The sequence below is a fragment of the Drosophila mauritiana genome, chromosome 3R (assembly GCF_004382145.1).
Source record: "Drosophila mauritiana strain mau12 chromosome 3R, ASM438214v1, whole genome shotgun sequence".
Taxonomy (NCBI): domain Eukaryota; kingdom Metazoa; phylum Arthropoda; class Insecta; order Diptera; family Drosophilidae; genus Drosophila; species Drosophila mauritiana.
Genome location: NC_046670.1, coordinates 27,231,676 through 27,245,158, shown reverse-complemented (window position 1 = coordinate 27,245,158; position 13,483 = coordinate 27,231,676). Strand labels below are relative to the sequence as shown.

The window sequence follows — 13,483 nt, the reverse complement described above, 5'->3', positions numbered from 1 at the left end:
AAGAGGGTTTCCACGTCTGCCCCAATGACCGGGTGCACTGGACGAGATCCGTCGCCGATCACTGGTCAGCGATGGGTTATAAAAAGCGCATCGATGGTGACTTATTGGATGCAGTTTCATTTTGGCTTTCGAAGGGCGAACAATGCGTGTTCCGTCGGTTCTGGTTATATTCCTACTGGGAGTGATCCTAGTTGATCGTTACGCGGCTGGAGAAGATCTGCCGGACAAATCGTGGATATCCCAGCTGAAGAAGCTACGCAGTGATCTTCGAGACTGCTATCAATCTGGAATACACCAAAGCCTGTGGTCCTGCTTCCGCTCAAGAAGCTTGCAGATCTTCGAGGGCATCATGTCGTCCCCAGAGATTTCCATTTACGATGGAGTGCGCCTGGTGGCTGCTCCGAACAGTACCGAAAACGCCAAACGACCTGACGATGAGCGAAAGGATTTGAAGCACTTAACCTGGTTCGATCAATTGGCAGTGAGCTTGGCAAAGGGCTTAACCACACACACCTTGCAAGTGAACTTGGGAAAACTGACGGAGAGATATCTAAGTAGTGGTGGGTTTTGGTTAACTCATACTTCATTCATTCATTCATTGATGGTCCATTGATGGTTTCAGATACTTCTAGCCCCGATCCTGTGGGAAGTGCCCGGTTGAGAAGACATCGTTACAACATGATCATAACCATGATGTTTGGAGTGACTGCTTTGGGGGCCATCTTAGTGCCCATGGGCTTCCAAATGCTTTCCATAGTCAGTGGAAAAGCTCTATTACTGGCCAAGATGGCTCTGCTCTTGGCCTCTATTAATGGCTTAAAAAGGGTAAGTGGGTATCAGAGTATTTGTAGACCTTTATTCTAACTCTTTTTTCCTCTTCCATTACAGGTGGCCAATAATGGATTGCACTATGGACTGTACCACGTACCGGGAGAACATCTGGGAGGCTATTACGATCGAGGGGATGTGAGTCACCCCAGAAATGTGCCTATTCCTGTAGCTGTTGCCCCCACTTTGGATATGGGATTGAAGTAGGAATTTTTAACATACATAAAACTGCCTTGATGATGTATACATTTAAAAGGTAATATAGGAAAAATCCAAAAACTAGATAAAAACGTTTAAGAAATATATATTTAAAGTCTAGACGCAAATAGAGCACATTCTAAGTTCCGTTTTGATTTAAGATTAGATTTATTTTACAAGATTAATTTTCGAATAAAGTCGGATTTCCATTTGAAAGAGCTTTCCACCTAAGCTTTTCCTCAGCCATTTCTGTTGGCAATGCTCGTCGGAAAATTCACCAGAACAGACGATGGTGGTGAGTAACCAAACAGCGGCAAGTATTTCAAAAAATCCAGTGGAAATCGAAGGAAATAATAATAATACAGGAGCAGAGAATATAATAAAGACGAAATGTTTTACGGAAAATGCAAAGACATACTTCATAAACGCAAAAACATAAAGTGTGTATCATCATCAAAGGAAACCACAAAAGAAAAGTGTAAAAAAAACTGGGAGCTCGGCAAGGACGACTGGCTATAAAAGGAAATGCGGCGCTGATAAGGACCAACACTCGGTCGTCGAGCGGCAGCGTTGACGCATCGTCCTTGTTTTCGTCCTGCAACGGTTTCTTGGTTTCTTTTTCCCTGTGAAACAAAAACGCTTTCCCCGGCGCAATTTCAAACCCGCATCAAGTATACGCATCGTGTGCCCAGTAAGCATCGCGTGCCTCCGTCGCTAATTCCACGCTCTAATGAAGTTATTGGGTGCGTGATTCCTGGTCTAATCTCTAAGCTCCGGTCTGGCCACAGGATCAAAGAAAGGCGCACCGGAACTCGAGGGTTAATTGAAAAGTCGCCTCAAACTTTGTCAACTGATTTTCAATCTCCCCGCGGGGATTGGCCATTTTCTCCTTAGGTTTCGCCAATCGAAAATCGCGATGAAGTTGGTTGTCTATCTCTATTTCTCCATGATTGTGCTGGGCGTCCAGGTGAGTGTCGATACCGAAAAATATTAATCACCACATAAATATATTTCTAAACAAATTTATATTCATTTTGTGAGTGGAACAAAAAGTGCTAGTTCGTTCAAAGCGAGGAAGCATTCTGTAAACCAGATGAAAGCCTCATAAATATACATTTTTATTCTCTGTGCATCAATAGAAGACGAAGTCACGCGTGTAACTCCTTGTAATTCGATCAACAAGTTGGGCCAACTTTTGTTTCCTCGTTGTTCTAATGACTTGATCTAATTTCTCTCGGCCCAGATTTTTTGGCCAGATTGATTGATTCTAGCTGTCGGCGTTATTGCCAAACTTTTTGGCAGCCTTTCAGTCCTGGCTTATGCTAGAACTGATTACCTTCATTAGGCTCACGTTGCAAACTCTAGTTGGTAATCAATTTATGGAAGTCCAAGCGGGTCAGCGGGTCAAAGTAGCAAAGTAGCCCGTCGCAAATGAATATTTAATTCGGTTTGGTAATGGCCCAATCAGTGGAAAAGTTCCCGTGACATTTGTTGCAGCCGAAACAAAAATAGAACCTGCTGGCCAACAGGCTAATTATGATTGAGACTGCTCCAAGACAGATAAGATAGCAGCGCCTGAAATAGCCAATCGAATCCATCTTTTCAGGAGCGTGGTTGAGATAAACTGAAAAGGGTGAAAAATTATTGAGGAATTTCATTGAACAGCACTGAAATATGATATGATTCATCTCTGAGTAATGTAAGTTATTGGACAGTAATTCATTTTCATGCGATCAGAAATGAAAACAATATAACACATGCAAAAAGGATATTCAAATATTGGAATAACCACGTTTGTCATGTTAGCCTGCCAAAGACGGAAGGCATTTGGATATGAAAATGTTCGAAAGTGTTGGACGATTAGGGTTCTATTTCTCACTCCTGGCTCCTGCCATCCATCAACTGAAGAACCTGCGATATGTTTGCTTAATGGCAACTTTGTGGGCACAGTCGTGAAGCCAGGACGTTGGCAATCCACTTCACTGGCCAAGGATAAATGTAAATTTCGCACCTGCCATTGCGCCGTGGGCGGTGGCAAAAACCAAACAGTCATGGGCGGAAGGCCCAGCGAATCGAAGGCAATGAAACTGCAACTGACTCATTCCTTCCGTGGTCACTCACTTTGGACATGGACGAGATTTTCAACACTCGGTTCCAACCCTCCGCCCCTTCCGCCCCCTCTGTCACTTGCGCAAATCCACATCCTGCTCGATTGCCTGGGAGTCCTGCACTTGATGTGCGCTTAATGTTGACACCGACGCTTTGGCACTTTACAGCCATTTAAGCCAGGACATGACAGCCACACCCCTGTCCCATTTCCGCCCGCATTTTCCTGTTTTTCCTCCATTTCCTCCCGTGCAGCTTCGTTTTTCACTCTGGCAACATGTGAGAACGACAACAATTAAAACATGAATGTCATCGGGTGCAACAGAGGGAAAGCGAGTTGTGGAGCGGACCGACATGGTAAGATAAGCTTAAGCGTTCGGAGGTGACCCCTAATTGCACCAGCCACAAATTGGGTGCTTAGGGGAATGGCCTGAATGGGATATACCGCTTTGTTCTACTCAGTTTCCGAACATGAATACTTACGCTTACAAGGGAGTTCACTTATGAATGTGTCGAGAAGTATGCCACAATATGATTGGACTTCGAGATCGAGTTCTATCTACCCCTATATTGTTCTCGGGCCTTTGTGGGCTTTAATCGAGTCTGGTTTAGAAGGCCTCATATCTTATGCCCCAATATCTTCATGGGATCCCTCTAATTTCCATAAATTTCCTTCATCATGTGGCAGCAGTTGCGCGAAATTTATGCCATCTATTCAATTCCGTTCGGGCAGAACTCGTGCATAAATCTCGAATGCAATATGTTCGACATAAATCGGGGAGCAGGGGGAAGCCAAGGCATTTAAGGCAGAACTAATTTCCGCCGAGGCAACACTCGAATTTCCCGCTTTATATTCCCTTGCAGCTTATGTGTGAACCCAAAAGCAAAGGCATGACGTCAGAATGGCAGGATCAGAATAACTTTTTTGCCAAACTGCGTTTTACAGTTCATTTGCGGTGGCGCGAAATTAATTAAGTAATTAAAGCCAATAACAACGCTCCGTGTCGCTCAACAGTGCGTATGCGTAATCGAATTCATTTGCGGCTTCCAATGCTAATCCCTGGATTTTCACATGATGACTACGAGCTCTGACAAACGCCGAGCTTAACTTTGAATCGCGAAGTTGAATTAATTGCTGACGCAAATTAGGCAATTCTTTGGATGGGTCATAATTAAACCATTCTTTTTTACCCGGCTGCTCTTCTGTTCCTTGGCCTCCAGAGACTCGTTTCTCTTTCAGTTCGTGGCCATTCATTTGACTTAGTTCCGACTTGAGCTATGCTTAGTTGGCCATATTGTTAAGCATCCGGCATTATGCGCATACTTGAGCCATCATCACTCAGTTAGACGAATCCTTTCAATACGACTCCTTGAGTGAAATTTACGCCCGCCGTAAAGGAGTCTAAATATTTTATGGTCGAGTGGCAGCCTGTTGCTTCGCCGGACACCGGCGAGTGCATCACTTATTCATGGCCAGGAATACGGCAAGTAGCTCGTCCTTAAAGCCGTCTCCTTTGAAGCCGTCTCATAACTTAGTCATTCCGCCACCGAAGAATCCAATCCCCCACCGACTGCAAGTGTTTGCTTTAGCTGAAGGATTACCACCGGATCTCCTGCCGCGATGTCGAAAGTCAATATTTACCTGACCCCCGAAAAGGATTCCAATTTTGCCAGGTGCTTCCTTCCGACACCGAAATTTCGCCTTGGTGTCGCTAAGCGAACTTTTAATCAACTCACAAATATTTCTGGCATCTTAATTCCCGGCAGTGGCATGTGAGGACCTGATTCGCATATCCTTTGCTAATTAGCGGCTTTTCCCCAGCTGGAGTGACGGGAACAAAGGAATCTGACGCCTAAGGCGACCTTGAGGGCTAATTCCCTCCCCTTCCCCGTGTCCTGGGAATAATGCCAAAAAGTACTGGATTCAGCAAAGGAACAATAGGCTCATTAATCAAATCACGCGACCTAGCTGCCAAAATTCTAAAATAGAATAGCAGCCAAAGTAAAAACTAATTGAATATTCCTGTTTTTTTAATGAAGACATTCTTATAAGCGGTTGTATTAGGAATTCAAGGAATGACTTCCGAATCATTTTAATTTAAATTGTTTATTTAAATGAGCTATCATTACAAGTAAGGAAATCTAAAGTACAGGAACAAGTCAATTATGAAAGAGAACGTTATTTTTGCAATGCCATATAATTTCGAGAGTGGTGCTAATAAAAGCCCATAAATGCAGGAATGCAAGTTCAATGGAGGTGAAGGGGAAAGGACCTTAACTTACCGGGCTTCTGCGAGGGATTGTCACAATGCCCATAGAACTTTTCTATTTTTGCCGATGTCCCCTCGCCGCCCACCAACTTCCAGCTACTTTGAATGAGTCCTCCAATCTCCGTGGCAACTTTTGGATAGCGGCCCAGGTCCCAATGGGTCCTTTTGATGGAGCAGCTGGCGCATCCTGCGATTCGCTTAGTTTGACAAAAGGCGTCCAGTGTGATTTTCGCCCACACTGGCACAGTTCACCCCTCGAATCCGAAATTCCGATGGCAGCATTGTGATTATGCAAATCAGGCCGCTGCCAAGTGTGTTTTCAAAGGGATCATGTTTATTATTTATTTACAGCCTGTTGACAGTTTATCCAGACTCTCTCGACTCAAATCCTGCTGAAAGATTTGTGACGTCAGGGTGGCAATCCTGGGCTCTTTGATGGCCAATCTTCCCGGGTCCGGGGATTAAAGTTGCTGTGGCACAAACCGCCACTAATTGACAGTTCCATAACGCCCCGACGACTCGTTAAAGCCAAAGCTCGAGTGTTGTGCAAACAAATGTCCCAAAAGCCGAATAACGAAAGCCAAAACTTTTCGGCTTTTTGCCCTTAACGCAATTATTTCTGAGCGCGGCCAATGCGTCACCATTTATCAATTTCCCAGCGGGCTGGGTGCGATTTCAATTAACGGGAAAATCTGAAAAAAGTTACCACTAATCAATCATAAAGCGAGAAAAGCGGTGCACAAAAAATCTGGGTCGTAGGCAGGGCTGAGTGGGTTTTCTTAATAAAAAGTTTTAACTTTTGCGCCCGATTTGTCATGCTTAAAATTTCCTCAACTCCCTCGAAAGCCTTATATACGAGTATATCCTTCTTGGCCGAGCACGTCCTGGGCGTCATCTGCTCGATTTCTGTTTATTGGAGAATCGTGTGTGGTAGTTTAATTAAAACCGGCTATTGTCCTCTGCCCGGATGACCTCTTGTCCCCCACACCCAGTCCTCTGCAGTTGCATTGTGCGAAGAGCCCTAAGTGCCGCATTAGCTGCCCCCCGCGAGGATTCCTTTCTTTCGATACAACTAGAGAAGTCGGCGGACATTAGCCGCCAAGGACATCCCGCTGATCCTTTGGCCCCGTCTCGGTGCTCCCCCTCTGCTGGTCTGGATGTATCTCCTTTGTGCGGATAGCACGGAGCAGGAGGCACAAGCTCCGGATCTTACTCCAAGCATTGAGACAACTTTGAATTTGTTTTTATATTTCCCATGTACTTCAGTTTATCATAGATACATATATCCGATATGTCTTTTGCCTGTTTTGCAGCGAATGTCCTTAATTTCTTTGCCATTTTTCCCCTTTCAGGCCTGGCCCAGTGTGAAGCGGTCCTTTGAGCTTTTCCCCAACCCTGCGGTGCCGCACAATGTGCACACGGTCTCAGGTAAGTTACGATTCGCATGTGCAGCGCGCGGCGGAGGAAAACTTTTTAGTCAAGTGCCCTCGGCGGAAAATGGAAAATGCACTTTGGCGGCAGCGACAAGTTTAGGGCGCTTTCTAAACCTTGTTTACTTGTCTCTCAAATTGATTTCTGCATAAGTTGCGAGCACCTCTTGTAATATTCCAGGCCATCCGTCGGCACCCGGGGCGTATGCGCAATTTGTATAGCCAAGCAGCCAAGCAAACCGAATATATTGCCCATTAAAATTCAAATCAAAGTGCACTCCACTTCTGGTTCACCCCCTCTCCGTGGCCAAACTGACCCAAACTGGCCAAATGGAAATGAAAGATTACAAACTTGTGGCCACTCGATGGCCAGAGAGCAGAGATATTGTGATTCCTGCGAACGAAAACTTAATAAATATCAATGTATTGCCAGCAACTCGTGCCAACTTCAATTGGCCTAATCCCTCTGCCGCCCAACCGCCCAGATTCTCCATCCACTTCCCTTCTCCCGGGGGAAAACCATCGTCAGAGCAACCGCATGTCGCAGGTTCCAATAAATGGAAAGTTGCATCAGTCTCGCAATCAGGTGAAACATCAACAAATCTGTGGCAGTGCCGATTTATAATTGCTTTTATTTATAGTCAGGACAACGTTCACTTTGGGAAGGTGGTGGTTCCTGGGTGGGGAGGGGCGGTTCAGCTTAGTGACGTCACCTCCAGAAATACAATTTCGAAGGACAAATGAAAAACCACTCTAATCCGGGGGATAAACAAAGAGGACCTCAGGTCGCCCAGATATTTTGCAGTTATGGAAAAAGTTACAATTATGAAAAAAAGTTCTGAAAAGCGAGTTCAACATGCTATTCAAAATAATTGAAAGGCTTCCGGGGAAACTTTTTTATTCAAACTCAAAGCTCAGTACAAAAAAGGACTTAACTAATATTCCGCAGAAAGCAATAGGCACTGTAATTCCCCTCTCACTTTTTGCCGGCCAAATAAGCAGCTTAATAGTTTATGATTATTTATTAACTAGCAGCCACTTTGCGTACGATTATTTAATCATAATGCCTAATTACTTATGAACAGAGCTGTTTTATTGTGTGTTGGAATGGTGTATTCATATAGATATGTTAAGAGGCCGAAAGCCGCCACTCGAAAACAATTAGCGAGTGCCATAAACAAATTGGCGCCAAGTGCCAGGACCCACCTACCCCATCCTTCCAGGACCTTATTCCCCATCAAGGGATTCACGTACGAGTACATCCCACAAAGCCCACACGAGTACACTCGAAGTATGTGACATGCATGTCAAGAGCGGGACAAAAAAGAAGTCAAATAGCAGTTTAATTGTTTTCGGCCCGGTTTGGGGGATGCCAGAGAGCAGGAGGTCATAAAAATCGTGTGAGTGGGTGACCCGGCTAATAATGCCGGCCATAAATCAGCCAACTATGGCCGGCATTAAGTGGATGCGCATGATAAATTAATTGTTGCCCAGGAGCCAAGTTGGAAACAATCAAAGGGGATTTCAATAGCCCACCCCTAATCGCCCGTCTTCTCCAGGGTAGCTTGGAAATTCGCCAAGACAAATTGGTTTCGGATTCGGCTCGAAGGCATCCAGTGCATTGGGTGCACTGCAAGGAATTCTAACTGGAATTCTATACATGTTCGTTCTTCGAACATGTTAGTCCTGTACTTTTCCTAGAAACTACTCCTAGCAACTAATTTCCCCCAGTGCTGAGCCATTAAATCCCACCCTTTGCTTTCACCCCTTCCTCAGATTGCATGCATGTGGCCTCCGAGGCAGGTGACTACATCTTCAAGAAGCTCAACCCACTCAACTCGGCCCTCAACCGGGAGGCCGCCCTGCTCGAACTGGAGGCGGCAGGAGCAGTGGGAGTGGGAGTTGTTCCGGGGGAGGGCGCAGCGGCAGGAGCAGGAGCAGGAGTTGGAACGGCAGCAGATGTCCAGGAACTGCAGCCGGAGGTCTGTGGGCTTTATGTGATTGGGGAGCCAGACACGATTGTGGAGATTACAATGAAGCACTACGATGCGAACTGCGAGACAGGAGCCCTAATGGCGGTAAGTGCTCCGGGGAGCCACTAAATTGTGCCCAAGTGTGACGCACTTTCCTCGATAGTTTGTCGACGGCTGGGAGCTGAATGGCGAGTACTTTCCGGGCATTAAGGATCACCATCGACCGCTGGAGGAGCGCGTTTACGAGTTCTGCAACAACTACAGACAATGGTGGGTGGAAGTTGAGCTCCGTATTTGTGTGCTAATCCTATCTTTGTCCAGGCCCCGAGTTAGTAACAAGAAGTTCTTCCGTTCGAGCCAGAACGCTGCCTTGCTCCAATACCGAATTCCCGTTCGAGGCTCCTTTGTGGCCAATGTGCGGTTCCACAAGATCACGCAACGTGAGTACAGCAGTTCTAGATAATACAATGTTCAAAGAAAACGTATTTATCCTTGTTTTAGCCTGCAACGTTTTGGTCCAGGACACGGCCGCCATGTACAAGATGACCAACTTTGGCCAGGCTCGCAACTGCACCATCTCGGCGCTCTTTCCGGCCGTGGTTTCGCTGGCCAGTTTGCGGATTGGCGGCAAGAGTGTGCGGGCCCAGCCGAAGGTCAACTACGATGTGGGTACAGAACTTGAGTAACCGCGCCACCCAGCTAACCTCCTTTCTCCCAACTAGTGTCAATTGCCCAGTGATCGTTTAGAGATCGGTGGATCCGCTGGTCTGGACGCCATTGGAATGGAGCAGGCCAGTGCCGTGTGCGGTGCCTCCAGTGACTTGGGTCCCGAGCAGGCCATCTTCTGCGGCGTGAGCACCGTGCGCCTGGTGTCCTCCGGTCGGTACCAGAACCAGGCGGCCATTGTCCTGCGCAAGGCGGATGTGCCGGACATGGAGATCGCCACGCTCATCTGTGCGCTCTAAGTTGGCTAGGCGAGGTGGGACGCTGTCCAAAAATGTACATGTTTGTAAAAAAATGAAAAGAAGCCCAGAGCATTGGACGACTCCTTCCCGGACTCCATCGCAGTGCTTAAACTTAACTCTTAACTTAATCCAGCTAATTCGCAAAGTATTCGCTACCCGAGAGGCATCTTAGGTAATATATATATATATACATGTATATCGAACATTCTGAGTGTTGACTACAAGAAACGTGTGTGTTTATTTCTCTCGGTATTCCATAATCTCTAAAGGCTTCGGGCCTTTTTATACTGTTTTATAACCCATTTTATGGGCTGCGATTATCGCTGTTGATACCAGGGGTTAAGAATAGACGGGGGGTATTGATAAGGCTTATCCAAGGAGCTTAGATGCAGCCAAAAGCGCCAGAAGGGAGGCCAAGCTGACGGCAGTTAGTCCAGCTGCACCACCGCCATTATTATCATCCGTATCCGGCTCCTTTTCCAACTGAAAGTGGCATTTGTGTTTAATGGTAAGTTAAAGGTTAATCCCATGAAGTACTCACGCTCTCAGCCAGGATGGCCTGAAGTTCCTTGCAGCGAGTGCGCTCCTGGTAATTACTGGTGGCTATCCTGCAAATCGTCTTGCTCAAACAGGCGTTATCACAGCCCTCTGCCAGCTTGGGATCGGAGTTGGTGAACTTGTTCCTCCAGAACTTCCTAAGCAAGTCGGGCTTCTCTGCCATTTCCAGCAGCAAGCGATCGATTCCCGCGGGACTCGTGTCCTCGGTGTACTCCTTGGTGAACTGGTACTCCAGCTCCCACTTGGGCTGCTCTTCGGGCGTCAGGTTGGCCTCCGTCAGGTTGAAGGTGTAGGTGTGGTGGTCCAGGACCTGCCAGTTCTCCGGGTGGAGTTCGTACAGCCGGTAGTTGGGGTTCTTGTTCGAGTAGGAGGTCAGACTACCGCCATTCCAGTTGACCACCGTGGCATAGCCGTCCTCGGAGTAATGCAGGTTCATCTCGTCCTTGTGGGTGTGACCACTGAAGACTCCAGTGATGATGCCATTGAATCGGGTGAGAACCCTGTTGTATTCTTGAGACCAGTTACACCAGCAGTCTCCATCTCCAGCGGGAATATGGGTCAGGATGTGAACCGATTCTCCCGCCTCCTCGGCCGACAATAGGGTGTCGTGGAACCACTGCAGCTGCTCCTGAATCAACGTTGCATTATAGAACAACCACCAGTTGTACAGGTAGCAGTCCATGCTGTTCAGGGCCACAATCCTGTGTCCTTTGCTCGGGGATGCGGTGTAATATCCTCCTCGAAGAACAGTCTTCTCCGCCTCGGCGGGCAACCACTTGGACCACAAACTCCACACGTGCTCATATAGCCAGTCAACTCTGAGGGAGCTGGGAATCTCGTCGTTTCCGAAACTAGAAAATATGGTGTGATAAGATAGGATTATGATATAAACGTTCAATTTCAAAACGCTTCAGCTGTATAACTAGTAACTTATTACACCCCTACAATCGCTTAAAAACCGATTACTTGAAAATTGAGTGGATTATTTTTAGACTAATACCACCTACCTTTCAAATTGTCCCAATTAGTAATTGTAAATATTTACTATGGGCACCAAATGGCATTTTATGGGTTTCCCGAGGGGAGCAATTGTGGCAAATTTTTGCAATAAACTTTATCTGAGCGGAAAATACAGAAGTTCGAAAACCATGATTGTTTCGCATCTAAGAGACCTTCGTATTTTGCGATCTTTGTAGTATAGTATCGATAAACAGAAGTACCCTTAATTGAAGTTTATCTAAATAACAGTGGTATAATTTTATACCCAACTGTTTTAAAACACTATCATACCCATAAAATGGTCTTCTTAGTACCTTTAAATGTTGCATACATTTAAGGAATCATAAATAAGTTCTTTAAAAAGTGTTGAGATATAACCAAATTTTGTTTTTTGGGTCAGCATTGGTAATAACCACATTGTATTAAGGCCAAATAACCAAGTATTGTCGAGAGGTAGTTTTTTGCCTAATTCAAGGCACTTGCGGACTCGTTGCTTTGAAGTTTTCCCTTCTGGGTCATTAGATTAATAATGTTGATGGACTGCAAATTACGGGTACTCACACATTTGCTGGATGGGGCTCGTGGTTCCCAAGACAGGGGTAGATGGGCGTGTCCGGGAAGTACTTGGCCAGCAGTTCGTCGATTTCGGACAACATGTCCAGGTTGCCCTGTCTGGTGGTGGACCACACGTTGTGGGGCGGCACGTCTCCAGTGTGGTATATCCATTCGATCTTGTGGTTTTCCTTGATGTGCTCGAAAGCACTCAGGATGAGGCGTTTGGGGCAGTCACAATCGCGGTAATCAGACCAAAAGCCAGCAGCTGCCGAGGAGTCAGATCCTTCGGGCAGGGAATTTCGGCAGCACATGGGCTCATCGCAAGCTGCATTGCTGCCCTCGGCGTACTCAGGATCGTAGTGGATGTCGGTCAGGTGCAGGACTAGAATATCCTCGGAGCTCTTGGCGGGCAAGTTGGAGTTCGATTCCTTGGGCGAGTCTCCCTGGATGGACAAAGTAAGATTGTACTCATCCTGTTTCACCTGGCAAATTGGGATGGGCAGCATGCTGCAAAAGGTGTTCGACTGTGCCACTGTTTCGTTCAGAATGAAGTCCAGAATGGGCCAGTTGAGATCGAATAATCCGGAGCACACCTCCTGGGTGCTGATAGCAAAGTAGTCACACATGCCCAGCATCAGTTTCTTTGCCTCATCATCCCTTTCCGGACCACTCAGCTCTCCCTCGGTGAAAGTTCGAGCAAACACGTTGATGGTAGATCTGCACAGGGTGCAGACGAAGAACTGGTCCGTGGAGGTGAGATCGGCCATGGATTCCGTGAAAATGGCCTTCTTGCTGTGGCTACTCCGGATGTCCTTTCCCAGCTGCTGAAGCCTCTCCGTCTCGATGCCAGTTCGGTGGTACTTCAGGTACTCACGGCTTATCTCCTCCGCTACGCTGGCTGCAAAAAGCAATCACGGATGTCAATGGGAGCACTTCAAACTGTCAGCTGGGATTATCTTTTCAAAAACACCAAACATTTAACTATCTGATCCACTCCTTTCATATATTGATAAACGCTTCAACGTATTAGAATACGGTTTTTACACACATCAAAAAGTTAATTCATACTGATACCGCTTTTTCACTCAAAGGCTTTTACATGATTAGTTCCAAAAGCATTAACCAACCTGATACGAAGGATGTGGCCCGCTGATCCTTAGACAGGACATCGTAAACGGAGGGCAGGCTGAACGCCCCGCAGCCGACGAGTAATATGCCGATGCCCAAAAGAGTTGTGCTCCGGATCAACTTCATGGCGAGACTGCTTAAGGGATTGAAGTCGAGCCCCTTACTTATAGCTTCATATCACCGCTATCAGCTCCTCCACTTATCAGATGCGATGATATCGCACAACGAAATTTCCGCGATCAACTGCCCATTACTAACTGAAGTTCGGAAACACCCTTCTTTAACTGCTATTGGCTTGAACACTTTTCAAATGGGATGATATCTGACAGCTAAACTACTAATTATAATTCGGGAACAGCTTCTTAAGCTGGCAATAGAGGTAAGAAACGATTATGAACTCTTAGCTATTAGTTAGTTAGTTAGAAGATGGAAAGATGCTTTCCAATCCAATCGGTAGTACTTACACAGCTGAC

General features: G+C 46.3%; 3 protein-coding genes across 5 annotated transcripts; 2 read left to right on the top strand and 1 right to left on the bottom strand.

Annotated features, from left to right (window-relative positions):
* Window positions 1-142: 142 nt before the first annotated feature.
* LOC117145641 lies at window positions 143-1,055 on the top strand. Its single transcript, XM_033311361.1, has 3 exons — window positions 143-560; window positions 623-825; window positions 889-1,055. Exons 1-3 carry the CDS (start codon window positions 143-145, stop codon window positions 1,033-1,035), a joined length of 768 nt encoding a protein of 255 aa, XP_033167252.1. The 3' UTR covers window positions 1,036-1,055.
* A 534-nt stretch (window positions 1,056-1,589) lies between these two features.
* Window positions 1,590-9,983, top strand: LOC117145282 (corticotropin-releasing factor-binding protein). 3 transcript variants are annotated; one of them, XM_033310872.1, is made up of 8 exons: window positions 1,590-1,717; window positions 1,921-1,993; window positions 6,755-6,830; window positions 8,609-8,910; window positions 8,969-9,075; window positions 9,127-9,245; window positions 9,307-9,470; window positions 9,528-9,983. In XM_033310872.1, exons 2-8 carry the CDS (start codon window positions 1,943-1,945, stop codon window positions 9,768-9,770), a joined length of 1,062 nt encoding a protein of 353 aa, XP_033166763.1. In that variant the 5' UTR covers window positions 1,590-1,717; window positions 1,921-1,942; the 3' UTR covers window positions 9,771-9,983. The 3 variants fall into 3 exon arrangements, with proteins under 3 accessions (XP_033166763.1, XP_033166762.1, XP_033166761.1); XM_033310871.1 differs by having other exon boundaries at window positions 1,590-1,769; XM_033310870.1 differs by having other exon boundaries at window positions 1,590-1,993.
* On the bottom strand, window positions 9,976-13,136 carry LOC117145281 (sphingomyelin phosphodiesterase). Its single transcript, XM_033310869.1, has 4 exons — window positions 13,010-13,136; window positions 11,889-12,780; window positions 10,312-11,179; window positions 9,976-10,253 (listed from the first exon to the last, which is right to left on the bottom strand). The coding sequence occupies exons 1-4, from the start codon at window positions 13,134-13,136 to the stop codon at window positions 10,140-10,142; spliced, it is 2,001 nt and encodes a 666-aa protein (XP_033166760.1). The 3' UTR covers window positions 9,976-10,139.
* Window positions 13,137-13,483: the final 347 nt, after the last annotated feature.

What these genes read in the sequence shown, in the direction of transcription:
- LOC117145641 (XM_033311361.1), top strand. Translation starts at nt 143, where the DNA reads ATGCGTGTTCCGTCGGTTCTGGTTATATTCCTACTGGGAGTGATCCTA. An exon ending in GGAGAGATATCTAAGTAGTG is followed by an intron (nt 561 to 622) that starts GTGGGTTTTGGT and finishes TGATGGTTTCAG; the next exon opens with ATACTTCTAGCCCCGATCCT. An exon ending in CTATTAATGGCTTAAAAAGG is followed by an intron (nt 826 to 888) that starts GTAAGTGGGTAT and finishes CTTCCATTACAG; the next exon opens with GTGGCCAATAATGGATTGCA.
- LOC117145282 (XM_033310872.1), top strand. Translation starts at nt 1,943, where the DNA reads ATGAAGTTGGTTGTCTATCTCTATTTCTCCATGATTGTGCTGGGCGTC. An exon ending in CAATGTGCACACGGTCTCAG is followed by an intron (nt 6,831 to 8,608) that starts GTAAGTTACGAT and finishes CCCCTTCCTCAG; the next exon opens with ATTGCATGCATGTGGCCTCC. An exon ending in AGCCGAAGGTCAACTACGAT is followed by an intron (nt 9,471 to 9,527) that starts GTGGGTACAGAA and finishes TCTCCCAACTAG; the next exon opens with TGTCAATTGCCCAGTGATCG.
- LOC117145281 (XM_033310869.1), bottom strand. Translation starts at nt 13,136, where the DNA reads ATGAAGTTGATCCGGAGCACAACTCTTTTGGGCATCGGCATATTACTC. An exon ending in GGCCACATCCTTCGTATCAG is followed by an intron (nt 12,781 to 13,009) that starts GTTGGTTAATGC and finishes TGCTTTTTGCAG; the next exon opens with CCAGCGTAGCGGAGGAGATA. An exon ending in AGGCCATCCTGGCTGAGAGC is followed by an intron (nt 10,254 to 10,311) that starts GTGAGTACTTCA and finishes TGCCACTTTCAG; the next exon opens with TTGGAAAAGGAGCCGGATAC.